The sequence below is a fragment of the Zosterops lateralis genome (genome assembly GCF_965231275.1).
Source record: "Zosterops lateralis genome assembly, chromosome: 1".
NCBI lineage: Eukaryota > Metazoa > Chordata > Aves > Passeriformes > Zosteropidae > Zosterops > Zosterops lateralis.
In genome coordinates, this window is record NC_139762.1 from 124,233,744 (window position 1) to 124,250,778 (window position 17,035).

At 37.9% G+C, this 17,035-nt stretch overlaps 1 protein-coding gene across 1 annotated transcript; it reads right to left on the reverse strand.

Moving 5' to 3' along the window:
* Nucleotides 1-7,293: 7,293 nt before the first annotated feature.
* Nucleotides 7,294-15,548, reverse strand: IMPA1 (inositol monophosphatase 1). Its single transcript, XM_083867232.1, has 8 exons — nt 15,304-15,548; nt 13,856-13,989; nt 11,879-11,983; nt 10,592-10,637; nt 10,333-10,441; nt 9,514-9,622; nt 8,066-8,217; nt 7,294-7,637 (listed from the first exon to the last, which is right to left on the reverse strand). Exons 1-8 carry the CDS (start codon nt 15,364-15,366, stop codon nt 7,519-7,521), a joined length of 837 nt encoding a protein of 278 aa, XP_083723358.1. The 5' UTR covers nt 15,367-15,548; the 3' UTR covers nt 7,294-7,518.
* Nucleotides 15,549-17,035: the final 1,487 nt, after the last annotated feature.

A 17,035-nucleotide genomic window follows, 5' to 3' on the forward strand; every position in this document is an offset into this window, starting at 1 on the left:
CATAATTTGATTTGGGGGATTTTATTGTAACAGATGCCACTTCTACAAAATCATTAGTCTCTTTATAGGTTAAACTGTAACTGGGTTTTTCCTTTCTTATCTTCTGTTTCAGCTTCTATGCAGATGGTGCCTTTTCTTGTGAAAGTTAAGCCAATTAAATAGCTTTAAATATTTGTGGAAAACTGACTGATTATTTATTTTCCTAGGTGTTCTGCCATAATAAAATTATTTTTCAAAGAGATGCAAATATCTGTTTTCCAGAAAGCTCAATCTAAAAGCTTTACTATGGATTACGTCAGATCCACAGGGCTCTGTGTAGGTACAGACCCTCCTGGACCAGAGCCATGTGTGGAGCTGGAAGTAACTACATTTAGTGCTAATTTTAAGTAAATCAAGAGAAGTAATTTTGTCGTCTTTTTTTTTTTTTTTTTTCCCTTGACTTCTTGAAGTTGGGTCATTCTAAAAGGGAAGACAGGAGGGTATTCTATCCTAAAGAACTCTAATGAAGAACAGGTTTATCTGAGAGGGGGAATGGGGTTGTGATCTCTCTCTCTCTCCTTCCCACCCTTTGAATATTTTGTCCATAATTCTTTCATTTCAAAAAAAAAAAAAAAAAATCTAGACAATCAACTCTCTATTCTGGATTAACCAGGAGACATAATCCACTTGACTTCAGCTGAGATGCACTGAAGATTACAATGAAAATTTTGGAAAGAAGAAATAAACACTAGTAACAGTCTGCTGAACTGGAGGAACTAACTGAATATAGAATTAAGGTGGCATTTCCTAAAACCCCAGGTGTTAGACTTAACAGTTGGCAGGTACAACTGGCTGAAAGAAAAGCTTCTGACTAATAACTTCTGGCTAAAAACTACTTTAAAAACTACTTAATTTTCCATGATATTCAAATAAAATATAGGAGAAGTTAACTGAACTGGAATGTGTACTGTGGAAAACATTTTTTCTCTACTAATTGATTCATCTGAGTGAATAGCAGTGTTTTTCAGTGTCAGCCACACAAATGACTGTTGATGGGAATCATTATGTCCAGGTCTGCATCTCCTTTCAGTGGAAACTGCTATTAACATCTAAGTGCCTACAGAAGTAAAGCTTTTTACCTCCCTCTGCTATGACAGTTTGTCATTATGAATTCCATTTCAACACAGGGAGCTGAACAAGGTGCGCAGATGAAGTGGGGTACAAATTACTTTTACACAGCTATTACATTGCTAATTGCAACTAAATAAATATTGAAACAGGAATTTCTAATAACATTAACCATTATTCTCTTTTAAATGTGTTTTGCTGGAGGACTGTCGAGAACTGTAACCACAATTTCTAGTGTAATGAAGCAGAAATAAAGGATGATTTTATTATTTTTACCTTTCAGTAGTGAGGTGATTGTTTGCCTACAACAGGCCAATGCAAACATCCAGTAAAGTGGAGGCTTATGCTATTAATAATAAATAAAGTCATCCTGATGAACTTTTACACCTGAATTTACTTGTTTTAATTCTGGAGAACCTATAGAAAACTGAAAATCCCTACAGAGGTTTTCTATATACCTCTATAGATGTCATACCTGTTTGTCATGAGAGCTGGAAAAGAATGATATTTCTAAAACTAGAATAATTTCCTGCAGGTACAAATATAAGGTGGTACCAAACTAAGACCTCATGTCTCTGCTGCTCTTGGCCTGTTCTGGCCAGGTCCCTCTCCTACCTTCCCCAAGATCCCACACTGCAGCAAACCCCAGGTCAACATGTCTCAGCTGGGACCCTCTTCCCACAGCTATTTGTCCTTGGCCACGAACCCCAGTGCCAGAAACAGCAATAGGAGCTTTTCTCTTGTCCAAAGGGAAATTTGCAACTGAGGAAGTAAGGACAGTGTAGCATAGAGAAGTCATGTCAGAAAAGAGATATACCATGCTGATCGCCACTAGAGTAACTTATTTTAATTCACCCTGAGATGTATTAAAGGGCATTGCAGACAGTAAAGGACATATCTCTCCTTTCACTACTTGCTTTAGGAAGTGGAGTATCTTGGGGCCTCCCCAATAGCCTGTGGAGATGTGCTCAGGAGCATCCTTATCCTGGGCATGTTCTGCATGGTGGGCCCTGGCAGGGCATCTCCAGATGTGTTACAGGGAGGGCAGGAAAGTCTTTTCCTGAGAAAAGTCTTTTCCTGAGAGGCAGTGGGAGGCAATACTTCTCAACAGCCACACGGAGATAAACAGTGAACCTTTTGTCAGTAATGCATTGGCACTTAACCTCTAGGCCACTGCCTTTGTAGACAAGATCATAAATACAAATAAACGTTTTACAGGATGCAGCACAGAGACTCATGAAACCTTGAAATAAGCAGATGTATTACCTGTCCATGCTTGAGCAGATTCTGAAAAACATAGTCTGAATATACCATTGTACAGAGACAATGCAGACACAGCTATTATAGTCCCTTTACTTCATCACAACACATTTGGAGGCAAAATATTGAGTTTGTGTTCTCTTTGGAAAATAAAGAGTTCTATCTCAAAACTCATAAAGACCAGCTTATTCATGTATGGGTTTGTTGTCCCAGGGCTGTATCTGCATACAGATTAATGCACACAAGCCCAGAAGATTATCTGGTAGGCTTAAAGAAAGGCTTTAAAAAAGTCATGTCCTAATTTATGACAGAAAAAAAATACAGGGGAAATTACTACAGACTGAAATGCAGAATAATCTAATGACTTTCATGTTTTTTGTCTTATTTTAGAGTTCAGATTTGTGATCATTTGTGGTTGATACCACAGCCTTCAACATACATTGAAAAGGAGGGAACATTAATTCTGCTGTCACAAATACTGTTTCACACTCTTTTGTCATCACAAAAAAAACAGAGCTAAAGTCTTCAAAAAATTTTGGCATAATTCTTCTGAGCAGCTCTCAGTTATTGTATCCAACGACAACTACGGCGAGCAGGAGGAGGGTGGAAGGGAGGCGTGGGAATGTTCTCTGAAGGAAAAGAACCCTGGGCCTCCTGGTGTTTCCCTGGCTCCGGCTGCCATCTAGTGTTATGCTGGGAGCGGTTTCTCCGCATTTTCCCCTGCGCCCCCGGCAGGATAAAACAGCAGGGAACCGCCTCTCCCGGGACAGCATCAGAGGGAGATGTAACCCAGAAAGCTGAGGAAGAGCTCCTACGAAATGATTTCTCACGTATTTGCAGTACAACCGCTTCTAAATAAAGTGATTCACATGGTTGTAAACGCAGTCTCTGCTGAGCTAAGGAGAGACATAACAAAACGTAAACCTGAATCGGCTTCTGCATGAAAAGGGGAGGTTGGCTTATGTATTGCTGTGTCACAGCCAGTGCTATTGTATTTTCCTTCTCTTTTCGTTCCACTCTAATGGGAGTACAGAAGGCCCAAATCCCAAATAAAGCAGCTTTTGTATTGACAGAATCACCTCCGTGTAAAAATCATCACTGGGATTGTGCAAACCAAGTATGGCACAGCGTATGCAGGCAATGTACCAGTCATCAAGAGAGGCTAAAACCTTCTGAAACAGGACGTACACTCACCATTATTTTTAGCATCTTAATAGCTTGAATAGCGCTAGAAATTTAGTTCTGCTTTGCTTTGGGAGAGAGCATTCCATTCTTTAATCCATTCTCCTCCTCAAACAGGCGGGAGTGTGTAGCTCTTTCATACAGTGCCATAATATGCTCTCGGGTGAGCGCAGTGCTCCCATTTGTTTGTTCCAAATGCTGCACACGCCTTTGAAGTGTGTCAGATTTTCTTTGCCCTGTTATTTTAGCAGGCAGACAGCAGATACTGGGCTCAGAGGACATTTCAGAAGCTCATGCCGATCTTGAAGAAGCTGCAGATTTTTGTGTGAAGATCACACAAACTGCAGAGTGTTGTGACAGACTACATTCACTGCTGCTCCTGGGGCTGGACAAGCAGTAACCCAGAGGCGGAATAGATTTTGCTGCCCAGGAGATCTGGCTGAGTCTTGAGGTGTCACAACATAGACATCCTTGTGAAGCTCGGAGTTTGTGCAAATAAAGGCAGCCATGCCAGCTGCTGTACATCCCAAACCAATGTGCTGTTGGCCTGCCAGCACTTTAGTAACAGGAAGGAATTACCTCCCCCACAGGTAATGAATAGAATTGAATCAGCTGCTGGCTTTGAGAGGATGGGAAGAACCTCAGGAAAAGAAAGGGATGTTCCTTATTTAAAATGCTTCATTACCAATGCTACAGGATGACATTTTAGATCAAGTCAGAATGCCTAGTTCACACGGACATTAGAATAAGCAAAATTAAACCACAGCTTTAGGTCACAGATATTATGAGGGATAGTCCACATTGCATAAGGGGAGAGGAGGCAGAGGAGGAATTATCTGCAGGGCTGTTTGAGAGGGCTGGGCAAGAGCCTGAAGCCTTCTGTGACTATGGCAAAGCTCTGCAGGATTGCATCTACTGGAATACTCTGCTTTGCATCTAGAGCAAAGCTCTGCAGGCCATCACAGGAAACAATCACAAATTATCAGCAAATAAATAAATGGAGAGGGTCAGGGAGCCAGGTGTGGATGACTGCCAGGATAGTAGACCAAGGCTACCTCCCCTCCTGCATACACAGCAGTGCTAGAAGTCACTGTTACCTATTGTGTAGTATTACTTGCTTTAGCATTGGGCTAAAAACCAGCCCCCTACTCTGAAGGCCTACGTTAAGATGAGCAGTAGGCTCTACAGTAACTGTAGTGACAATTTTTACCATTTAAATTCTATAAGTAAAGGCAAAAGGATTGGTTCAATTGGCTCATATAGTCCTTTAATTTCCAGTAGTATTTTTTAAAAAAAAATTCAACTTGCTCCAGTTGCTGACTCTGTCCAGTTGATCTTCGTGCACCTGTAAATTTTGAGTGTTCTTCACTCAAAGGTGAGGTTCAAACCACAGTGGAATTTAGTGAAAGTCCTATGTTATCCACTGAAATGCTATGCAAGAAAGTTTCCTGTATACTTGATCCTTCATGAGGAATATTCAATGACCTTAATTTGATAGTTTGTCTATTCAGTCAAGGGCAGTGTTAACTGCCCTTCCTAATTGTCTCATTGCCCAGCAAAAGCTATCTTGTAAATACGTAATTTTATCTTAAATAATTTTAAAAAAATCTAAGAGGATTAATTCTGCCACTCCATCTTTCAAAGCAACAAAACCACACTTCTTATAGTTTTGAACATTCAGGGACTACCTCCTATATAAACTCTCAAAAGCATTTTGACTACACAGCAATCTTGACTTCTCTCTTTTACGTAAAAAAAACTTGCCAAAATTCCAGGCTAGAACAGAGACAAAAATGTCTTTAAACTTAATAATTACATTTCAGTGTCCTTTCACATGGCAAAAGAAGTGGGCAAATATTGAAGAGGTATCTGAGAAGATAATGCTTAGCAAAATTACTAGTTTCCAACACAAATAGAGTGAAGAAAGCCAAGAAAGACATAACCTTTTTTCCTCAGATAACATTATTAGGAAATCTAACGACGAAAGCTACATGCTTCAATCAGCTGACAGACCTCCAACACAAATGACTGACAAGATAATCCATAAAGTTTGAGTCTAAGGTTGGAGATGATTAATGAACCATGATATCATTGGAACAAGTTTAAATACTCACTCCAAATCCCAACTGCAGGTGCACACATAATTCCACATCTAAAGGCACAACAGTTTATGATCTGTCCACATCAGCGGCCAAGAAGAAGAAAGAGTGTTCAACTCAGAGAGTTTGAGGCCCACAGATCCAGTCTGACAGGTCACAGCACTGGACCTGTTGAATGCTAAGAAAGGAAGCACAGCTAAAGCCACTGCTGCTAAAGTGTATTTATTTCTAACACATTCTCCCATCTTAGCTACTTTTTAGACATACCTCCATTTCACAAATAAAGTTACGTAGATTTTGTTATACAGAAGCCACAGAAATGGTACAGAAGACATCCCAAAAATAACCCTGATCCCACACACATTGTTTACAGCAATAAAGTTACAGTGAAATGCTCAAAAGGTTTACATCCTTGTCAACAGAAATTTAAAAAGTAAAGTAATTTTAAGTCTGGCTTTTTGAGAAGACCTTTAAATAGGAGGCTGATCTTGTTAACATTAATCACCTGGCATTAGATACATCTTAAAACTAAGTGTTTCTGAAAAATCTGCAAAAATCAACTGATATAAAACCCTGACATTTATAATATGCAATCTGTTGAGACTTCAATATACCGTTTTTCAAAGTAAAAATAGTGGGACAGCAGTACAAAAGTCAGGTTTTCCAAATCACTGCTGTGTCTTAATTAAACAACCAATGAGACAACTTTTCAACACAAAAAAACCCGCAGTCTAAAAAACAATCCGATATCTTTTTTTTAAAGTGCATTAATTATCTGAACAGTGCACTGATGCTTTTAACAATCTTAAATACAAAAATGCAGAGAACCAGTATAATTTTCAAATTTTACAACAACTGACACCTAGAATTAAATCACTAATATTTCTTAATTTATGAACTCTTTAAGTTCAGGTATATATCTTGCCTTGTGCACATTCTGTAAAACACAATGGAAACCTAGTTCTGGTTGGTCATTGCTTTTGTACCTTATGATAAATTAGAAAATTATATTAAAAATATGGACTATGGGCTTATTTTTTTGCCAGCTGAAGTACAACTCTTGGATTTAATGATTCCTTAGACTTTGAAAACACTCATCCATGAAGAAACGAAATCGAAATGAATAAAATGCAAATCATACTGCATCTTAATTTCAAGTAAGTACATTTGGTGAGAGGTGTGCCCAGAACTTAATTCCGGAAGATGCACATATTCTCTGGCACAATAACTATTACTTTCAAACTTGTAATGGATTTGCAAGTGTACTGGCCACATACAAGACTAAAGAAGAGATCGTGTCCATCTACCACTGGAAAGGTAGAACAATGACTACAAAATCAATGACAGATAAATAATAAAGGCTTTAAATTGTAGCCAAAATCACAAGCAGCCAACAAGTTTGGAAATGTGTGAACCACTTCTACAAAAACTACAACATACACTGGAGACCAGATAAAGACTGAATAAACAGTAATGCCTTTATCTTTTTGGGTTCAGGATCAGATGTGATGATGTGGTGTTAGGACAGTGGGTTTTATTTCTGTCACTTACAGAACTAGAGATCTTTATTTATCTATACATCAGAGTCTCTTGCTATCTGTTCCAGTGTAGTATAAAACTTGAAATTATTAGTTGCATATATTTGTTTATTTTTTTTTATCTAATTGTGATGTTAAATGAAATACTCAACAGTTAAAGCTGACTTAGAATGTTGTCCAATCTCAAAGCTCTACTTAGCAGACACACCAGCACTGAAACACTACCATCTATTCAAGGTGTAGAATGACCACCATGGGGGAATGAGACAACATTAGATAAGGATTAATATTAATTATTAATAATTAACATTAATATGGTGCAGCTTTGGTGTTCAGTTGGTTGCATCATCTCTTCTCAGAGGAATGACTTGAAGTGCTTTGGCTATTCTCTCTCCGACAGCTCGACTACTTGCTGCAATTATTCTTCGAGACATCAAATCAAATGGCCCACCTAGAAAGCAAAGCAAACAAAGCCACCAGTTTATATATGAAGAAAATGAAAAGTTGGTATGAAAATAAGCACTGAAAAAAATGAGTGTAAATCATAGATTATTATTTAGGACCAAGTGTTTCCTCTGGACAAAAATGCATTTAACACAACAGGTGTATCATATGAGCTGCATTTAAATTCTCCTCAATGTATGTTTACTGGTTTTTTTCACTTTTCCAGGAGTTCAGCCAAGGGAGTAAAGGTTGTCTTGTTGCTTAAAAACATACAATTAACCTGTTATTCATCTATTAATAGGCTGGGAACTGTTCAGGAGTGGTAGCTTGGGAAGAGGACTGAAAATAACTTCTTGCTTTCTCTTCAGCTACATTTTGCTCCCTGTTACCCATTTAAAAGGACAAAAAAATTATTATGCAGGCCTGTGCATTTACCTGTTACATCCAGCAATACTCCACCAGCTTCAGTAATAATGATTCCAGCTCCTGCCATATCCCAGCAGTGAATCCCCATTTCATAATAGGCATCAGCTCCACCCGTTGCCACAAGGCACATGTTCACAGCTGCTGTACCAACAGCTCGAATCCTAAACGAGAGACAAGATGATGCTTGAACTGAGAAGAGTTTGCAAGAAAGGTACAAAGTGTCTGGGAGCACTGCACAGAGAACACAGAAATGTCATGATGGAAGTGAACTGAACTAGAGAAAGCATGATGAAATGCTGCAGTGGAATGTAAAAAAATGGGCATGAAGTGTTGCTTAAGTATCTTAAAGAGTTTCCAAAATACACACATTTCTAGAAATTATGTTTATAAATTCTGTTAATCATTTTTTGTTTAAACACATCTTAAATGATTTCTTAAACTTAAACATAGTGTGGAAGATAATTTCCCATGAAAGAGTAAAAGTCTGCTCTGCTCCTTGAATACAAGAATTCAAGGAGAGTGTACACTTTTCAGTTCTGAAAACCCATTTTTTTCAGTTTCTCTGGTGATACTCAGTAAACATCTCTGACTTGCCAAACCCACTAACAGTAATCACAAAAAATAAATTACACAGCATAACTTTGGTCTGGATAACTTCACCAAACCCTTGTGTCACAAATTCCAGTTTCTTTTGGAAATGTCAATGTACTTAGCAAGTAAGTGTGATTTGTACAGAAAACTGCAGTTATTCCAATTAACAGTCAACTGTTAAATTAAATTGTAACTGATAGCAGCTAAACTATTGCAAGAAGCAATTTAACTCAACTCCACTCTCAAACTATTGTTTACAAATAAAATGCCTAAGTTGAACTCACAATACATCTAAAATGTATTTCCTACTTATGTTTTAGCATATATTCTTTAATAACATCAGAAGACTTTTTGGAAGTAGAAAAGAAATCTATATGTTAAGTGTCAAAACAAGAATCCTGAGAATCTCAGCATAAAACTTGTTAAGATCAGAAACATGAATATAGTTGATGAAAAACTGTCCACTGAAACCAACTTTACACAAAATGGTTTGTGGAAATGTAGACTTTGGCTTATCTGGAGGAGAAGAAGCAGGGAATGCAACCAAAGAGCAGTTTATGGACAATTTAAACTATTCAGACAAATTAAAATTCTATGGTTTTAAAAGAGGAAATGGAGATCTACTTTTGTCTTTTATATATATATACATATATATACCAATTTTCATTGCTACAAGGAAAGAAAACTAAGAAATGCAACATAGCCTCTGTTCATCCAGTTTTATCTAAGGGAAAAAAAAAGCACAAACTTGTATTTATTTTTTTTAACTAGTAAATACAATTATCATATTAAAATGTTATCTTATTTATGTTACTAACCACTGCCAATATTTATAAATAAATATATAAAAAGAGGAAGTATCTTACCCATGAATAGGAATACTGAGAAGTCTTTCCATATTAGAAAGAATTATTTTTATAGTCTCTGGATCACGATTTGACCCCAATTCCGTTACTAAAAGGGATTTTGTAATGTCTGGAAAAGAAAAAAATCTCACTCTTCCAACAGCACAAATTAAATCGTCACAGTTAATTAGCAGAGTTTACTTCACTGCTTTCTTACACGACTAAATAAAAGTGAGGTATCTTAATAAAATATTACATATATCAAACATATAAAAATCTGTTACTATTTGGAAAATGGCAGGAAAAAAATAAAATACAATGAAAGAAGCATGATCTGCTCCAATGTGCATATACATTAATCAACACCAGTACTAAATACAATTCTATTTCTGTAAAAATTAAACCAGTTTTGAGATACTTGAAGAACTCATTTGAAGTACAGATTTTACTTCATGTAGAGTCATAAGCACAGAAGAGTTGTGCTGACTTAAACCAATAGGTCACACCTGGGAGAAGCTGAATTGTTTGGCAGATTTGTTTCACTCTAAAGAACAATCTCAAACAGACTGCAGGGAATTTGAAACAAAGAAACAAAATAACAAAACCACAATACATGGGAAATAAAATCTTCAATTGCCGAGTCCTGATTCTGCACAGACCACATCATATGCATCAAAGAGAACACAAAAGGTGTTTCTCAGAAGTAAACAGCCCATGGCCAAAGAAAGTCTTGCAAAACAAAACTATGAGCTAAGAAAACAATATATCCAGGACCCAAATTTCTCCTGTCTCACTTGCAATCTGGTAATTACCAGAAAGCAGCTATTCAGTTGAGCTTACCTTCTTGGCCTGATACTTGAAGTTTCTGACCATTGCAAAATGCACCTTTTCCTTTTCTGGCAGTATACATCTTGTCTTCTATACAACTATACACAATTCCAAACTCTATCTGCAACAAAAAGGAAAAATACCTTGAGGTTTTATTTTTTTTTTCCTTTTTTCCTATTTACTGTGAAATAGGAAATTACAGAACTTACTTATAACTAGAGACAAGCAATTAATTTGGATTTGATTAGATATTAAGTAATAAAAAGTATACCTTTTTGTTTACAACAAAGCCAATTGAAACTGCCACAAATGGAAACCTACAAAACAAAACATTTCACTAATTTATGGTGAGATACTGAATTACTTTTATTGCCATGCTTACTCTAAATAACAATAGTGTTCAGTTAAATGTAATGTATATTTCAAAAACAAACTTGGACTATATAGAACAGTTTTCTGGAATTAGCACAATTCAGCTGAAAATAGAGCACACAACACTGATCACCATTTGAAACACAAACTTTCCTATCCACTAGGGGCTACCATTCCTGTTCCAGCTGTCAGCCTAGGGACTGTTTTTGACAGCTGAAGAATGCAAAAAAGCCCCTAAGCTGCTAACCTTTCTCAGAAGAAACAAGCTGGCCAAAATGGTCACATAAAAAGAACAAAGTTACCTCTCCCACAACCTCCCCTTTCTCCAGCAAAGCCATGACAAAGACAGATATTGAAGATTGCAGGAAGAGTGAAAACAGTGGGACTGTGTAAGACATGGTGGATTGCATGTCAGTCTGAGCTTGAAACAATCAACCAATTAATTATTTTTTACTTTTTTTTTTCAATTCCCAGACATTTGTTTTTATTCTTGCTACAAAAAAATATCAACTTTTAAGCCTGTAGATTCAGTAAAATGGGTTCTTATAACTTTCTGAACATGTTATTTAGCAGGATTCAGAACATGCTTGAAAGCCATTGTGCACATAACAGCAGTCTTTCCAAAACTGAAATTAAGCAGACTCAGAAAAGCTCACTGGGACCAAAATCTATCATAAAGAAAAGATGTAAAGAATTGGCTGTCAGTGTTACCCCTCCCCATCTGGGTGTGAAATACCACTGATAATTATTGGTGATACCCTGCTTTCTTTCAGAGCTGGGGCTCCTAGATCTCAACGGATTTGAAATCTCTTAGAAATCAGCACCTGAAGCTGTTATTCCCTTTCTGAGGATGTTTTTTATTCTGAATCCTGTTCCTGTTGAAATTTGCCCATCTATCTTTGGAACCCATGCCAAAGGCTGCTGACCCCTGCTATGTAATACTGGCCTTTTATGGAACTGATGTAGGTAACAGAGCAAGACTATTACAATACTCACAGGATTATTAAAAGACTTGCAAAAACTGCCCAATACCTCTCAATAAGTAGCAATTTGTAACTGTTAACAAGTTCCTAGTATGTTTTTTAAAGCAGTTTAAAAAGTAAAAACAACCTTACTTTCATGAAAGTGGAGAAAGAAAAAGGGTTATCAGTTGAGGTTGCTAACGTGAAAAAAATGAAAGGTGGACCTGTGTACAAAGTTGGTGGTTCCATCGATGGGGTCTATAATCCATGTGGGGTTATCTGTCAGCATGCTGCCCTCTCCAGCTGCAACAGATTCTTCTCCAATAAAGCTACAGTGGAAACACATTTAAAAGACAGAAATTGTTTAAAAAGTCTGGATAACAACATTGTCCTTGACACTGAAATTCATAGAAGTGAGATGAAGCTTTGAGAACCATCAGTAATCACATGCAAAAAGCTAGGAAACACAGGATTTATCCAGAAAGCACCAACCATGTCTGACCAAGCTTGAGTATTTATGATGTCAAGGATAACACAATATGCAGGGGAAAGAATTTTATGTTTCAACATAGAAATAATACCAGAATTCAGAATATACTAGAATAATACCAGAAACTAGCACTCAGAACACTGACGTTTTCATAATTTTCTTCCAGTAACAGCATAATCAAATTTTGTTCAAAGTACCAGTAGCTATTTACACCTTTCAGCTTATTTGTGCTACACAACATTGTGTTTTCAATGAAGCCTTTGTGGTCTTACCTACCTGGTTAGAACACTGCAGCCAATGTTAAAATTGAAGACTGATTTCAACCCAAACATGACAGAAAGTTGTTAATCTTGAAACTTTAGTTTTACAAGCATGACAAAATGGTAACATGATGAAGGGATGAAATTCAAACCAGAGCTCCTGAAGATGAGTGAATGTTCAGCCACAGTACTAAACCCCAGGGACACAGAATGCAGAGTGCCACAGAACCCCAAATTTCACAAGTTTTGCTGCTCATGAAAGTGTTTTAGACTGCAAAATTATTAGAATGAGTCTAAGTGGGTGGAATTCTCTTTGAGGCCTTTTCAGGTTGTCACAATTTATCACACACTGCTCAACCTATGAAAAGTTTGCAGCAAACACATGCTTTCCTCCAAACACATGTAAAATAACTGCTGAGAGGAAACAAATCAGGTCCCTTTAATATTGATTGGGAGTTTTATGATTAACCACAGAAGTGAAGATGACTAATCAGAAAGAAACTGAATATAAGTGGATGAGTAATTCACTAGGAAGAGAAGTTCAGCACCATTATGTCTAATGTGACACTGGTTACCTAAAATAAAAAGAAGCTAAAGTATTCTAAAATGCTTATTAATGTCATAGAAACTGTTATTTCAAGGTCATTCCACAAGCCTGTATGCTTGTATGGATTTGGTTACTGAACTTTTGCACCATCTCAGTTGTTCCAGTTCTACACAGATTTCTTACATTTCACATATACAGCCACAATAACAAAATCTCCAAGAAAATGAAAGAAAAAAATAGCAAACTGACTTTAAGGAAACTGTACTGAACTTGAGCCATTATGTCAAAATGCTGAAGACAGACCCATGTAAGCAAAATATATACAGATCACACTTCAAGAATACATTTTTCAGGAGTTGGGGACAGGGGTATAGAGAGGGGCAGGAGAAGGAAAAAAAGGGAAGAACAGTTAAGAAAACAAGTATTTTGTATGACAGTCTTTCTGTTATGCAGAACAAGAAGATCCTGTCTTCTTTTAAGGACGTTTTATGTTGTAAAACTGTATGAGATTAGGAAAAGGCACACTCAGTTCCACAGGACCCATCCAACACACACAGCAAAGGAACACTAGTTTCAATGCAGACAAGAAATTTGGGTTCCAGTCTCCTGTGGCCACCTTTGATTTTCTAACACAATAACTAAGAAGTTTCTCCAGTTGGCTCAACTGGAAGTGACTTCTGGTCTAAGTTTTCTCCCATGTCAGTAGCCCTGGTAACACCTCATTTTGTTGCTACAGCCCTGGGCAAAACTTCAACCCACGAGTGCTCTAAAACACTTAATTTATTGAAGGTAAAGGAGAATGCTACAACTTTCCAGCATGTCACTTGTAACAAAACTTCACCAAGCAAAATCATAAACTTCCCATTTTTCTTATGTCAAAAGCACACTGGTAAACAAGCCATACCTGTGAGAAGGATACTTTTCTTTTATCAAAGAAATAAGGAAGTTTTCTACTTTTTGATCAGTTTCTGTCACTAGATCTACAGGTGAACTTTTAGTCATAACAGATATTTCTTCTTTGAGTGCTCCACGGATTATCTGTTAAAGCAAAATCAAACAGAAAAAAATCTTTCACTGTTAACGATATGGAAAACACTAGTTTTTTTTTAAAAAAAAACTTAAGCATATTTTTTTACAGTCATTTTCTACTGCACACACAAAACACAAACAGTGATATAACCTGGATTTAACTGCAGAAGCTGGGACTTGCATCTCTAGTCCCTATTCAGTACAAAGTTTTACATGGCTTTAAATCTCAGTACAAAAGGAAGATCTCCAGGTAAATGAAATTGAGGCTCATTTTGGAAGGACAAGATTTAGATTTACAAATTTAAATACCAGAGTTGAATAAAACACCTAACACTGACACTCAAGACAGCTGTTTTTAGCCAGACCCTGCATTTATGATCTTAAAACTACCAGTATCAGCTTAAGCAAGAATCCATGCCTCAGAGCCCACAGAATCACTGTGCTGTAACTCAGAAAGATTTTCTGCAGGAAGGCTTTAATGAGGTCGTTGCAGAGACAACGTTCCACAAATTCTGCAGCTCCAGGGGACAGAATTAGAACAGGTACCATCTTGTCTGCCTGCCTTCAAATGCACTGAGCAGAACTACTAAGAACCAAAACATTTGGTAACCGCTGGTGTTGTACAGCTTTGCCAAGATGTACAAACTTTTTATTTTTCTAAGCCACCTTAGATCTCAAATGGCAAAATATCATCACGGTAAGGGACGGCTCTTATTTACAGAGGCAAAGCAGTCTTCACGAAGAGAGACAATCACAGAATGCTTTTCTTTGGAAGGAGATTTAAAGACCATTTAGTTCCATCCCTCCTGCCATGAGCAGAGACCTTCCACTAGAGCAGACTTGGAGCTCCATCCAAGTGTCCATCCTCCAGACACTTCCAGGGATGGAGAGAACACAATACGGGATTGTGCCATCAACAACCCACTGTATAGAGCTGATTGAGGTGTTCACAACAAAGACTTTCATCAGCTTTCAGGTGGAAAAATAACAAAGTGGACAGAAGTAGTTTAAGGACAAAAATCAAGATGTTCTTCGTTTACCACAATTCTAAATTTGGTTTTTTAAATCAAACTCAAGGAACAAAAAGTTACTACTTAGTCTTTAATCAGACTCCAGCCCAAGGAAAAACACAAAGTTGTATTCTTAAGTTAACTAAGCTGCAAACATGAAAGACACTTTAATCTTGCACTTGAACAGCACAAACCATTCAGGTTTTTGACAAAACACTCTTCAAAAGAAATCCCAATACCAACCTCCTTCAAAAGCTATAGACATATCAGACTCAATAAATCACGTTATTATTTATAAAGAGCTTATACATACCTCCCCAGCTTTCCTCGCTAAACCAACTGCATAATCCATACATTCTTGCCAGGGATCTGCCATCTTTCCCAAGATAAAGAGCCTGGCCAAAGGAGAAATTAAGGCCAAAAAAAATTGTTACGGTTTGTTTCCTTTCTTTCCTCTTTTTACCAATCACAAGTTTTTTGCTTCCCCTGGTTTAAGTACTGGCCAGAAGCGGAAATAAGCCGAGCTCACGCCCCGCCCCGCAGGACGCGCGGCCCCTCCCGGCGCCCCAAATGGCGGCGGGTCGCACTCGCCGCTCCCGCCGCTCCCGCCATTGCGCAGGCGCCGCACCTCCTCCGCCGCCGCCGCCGCCGCTCAGGGGTGGCCGCGCATGCGCCTGAGGGAGCGCCGGGCCGGGCGCTGTCAGAATTTACGGGGGAAGTGATTGAAGTTAGACTTTGATGTCGAGCTCTGTTTAATAATTGGATATGGCAGGGCCGAGATACCGTAAAAGCTCCCCAATGGAGCACGCGGCTGAAGTTTATCATGGAATTGAAAGGATGGTTTGGGTTGGAGGGAGCTCTGAAGGTCATAAGGAGCCCCTGTGCCGTGGCCAGGGACACTTTCCGCTTGACCAGGGTGTTCAGAGCCCCGTCCAGCCGGGCCCTGGTCCCTTCCAGGGATGGAACAACCACATCATCTCTGGGAAACCTGTGTCAGTGCCTCAGATCCCTCACGGAGGGCGAGTTCACAGAGATAAAGGGTTTTTGAAAGCAATTTGCAGTGCAGCTGATGCATCTTCAGTAACAATTAAAATCATACAGAGGAAAAAAAATGTTCCAAGCCTGACTGATACCCGTTTAATTTTTTTTTTCCTGTGGTCTTTTGAACCTATTTTCTGTCATCACGTAAAGGCAATACACTGAGGGCTTGTTTTGTCCTCACAAATTGCAACTGATGTACCTGACTGTCCTATATAAAATGGTGATCTGGCTAAACAGGACAAGGGTTACAGTTTGGTTTATGCTTAAAATAATCATAAAATGTCTACCACACCAAAAGAAGCAGTCTTACCCCATTGCCCAGTGCCAACCCAAGGCATAGCTAGGCCAAAGGGGGTAGTTTTGTCCTTTCCACATCAGTGAAAAACAGTTTTCACTCTCGCTGTATCTGTTGTGTGAGGCAAGTCCCTCTGCAGTTCCACATTTCCTCCATCTCATAAACAGGAATAAGCCTGCTTTTTAAGGTGTTCATAGTCATTAAAGAACTACAGAGATGCTAAGCTGTGTTTTTATTGATTATTTTGCAAAATCATTCTTTACAAGGTTATACCAAAAGCACACACACAGACCATGGAAAGAGGCACTTTGGCTCAGATTCAGTTTTTGTTGAGGCAAGCAGCTGAACATGCCTCAGTACAACCTATATAGGACTGCACAACTGTTATCAAAAATGACATAATTAATGTATACTTAATGTATATTTGTATACTTAATGTATAATTACGTATACATATTTTTTTACATAATTAATGTATACTTAACATTATAGCAAGGGTTTTACAGGAGATTTCAAATTCTACATTCACCAAAATCAGCAGAAGTAAAACAGGAATGCCTAAAGTTCTCTCCTAACAAGTGTAAGAATTTTCCTAATCCAACCAGAATTTCTATTTCAGCTGAAATGAAATTTTGTATTCTATGTACTAGGCTACTAGAAGGAAAACTAAGCTGCAAGATGTATTTTTATGTATCACCTTATGAACTGG

What these genes read in the sequence shown, in the direction of transcription:
- IMPA1 (XM_083867232.1), bottom strand. Translation starts at nt 15,366, where the DNA reads ATGGCAGATCCCTGGCAAGAATGTATGGATTATGCAGTTGGTTTAGCG. An exon ending in TAGCGAGGAAAGCTGGGGAG is followed by an intron (nt 13,990 to 15,303) that starts GTATGTATAAGC and finishes TTGCTTTAACAG; the next exon opens with ATAATCCGTGGAGCACTCAA. An exon ending in CTCAGTATTCCTATTCATGG is followed by an intron (nt 8,218 to 9,513) that starts GTAAGATACTTC and finishes TCTCTCGTTTAG; the next exon opens with GATTCGAGCTGTTGGTACAG.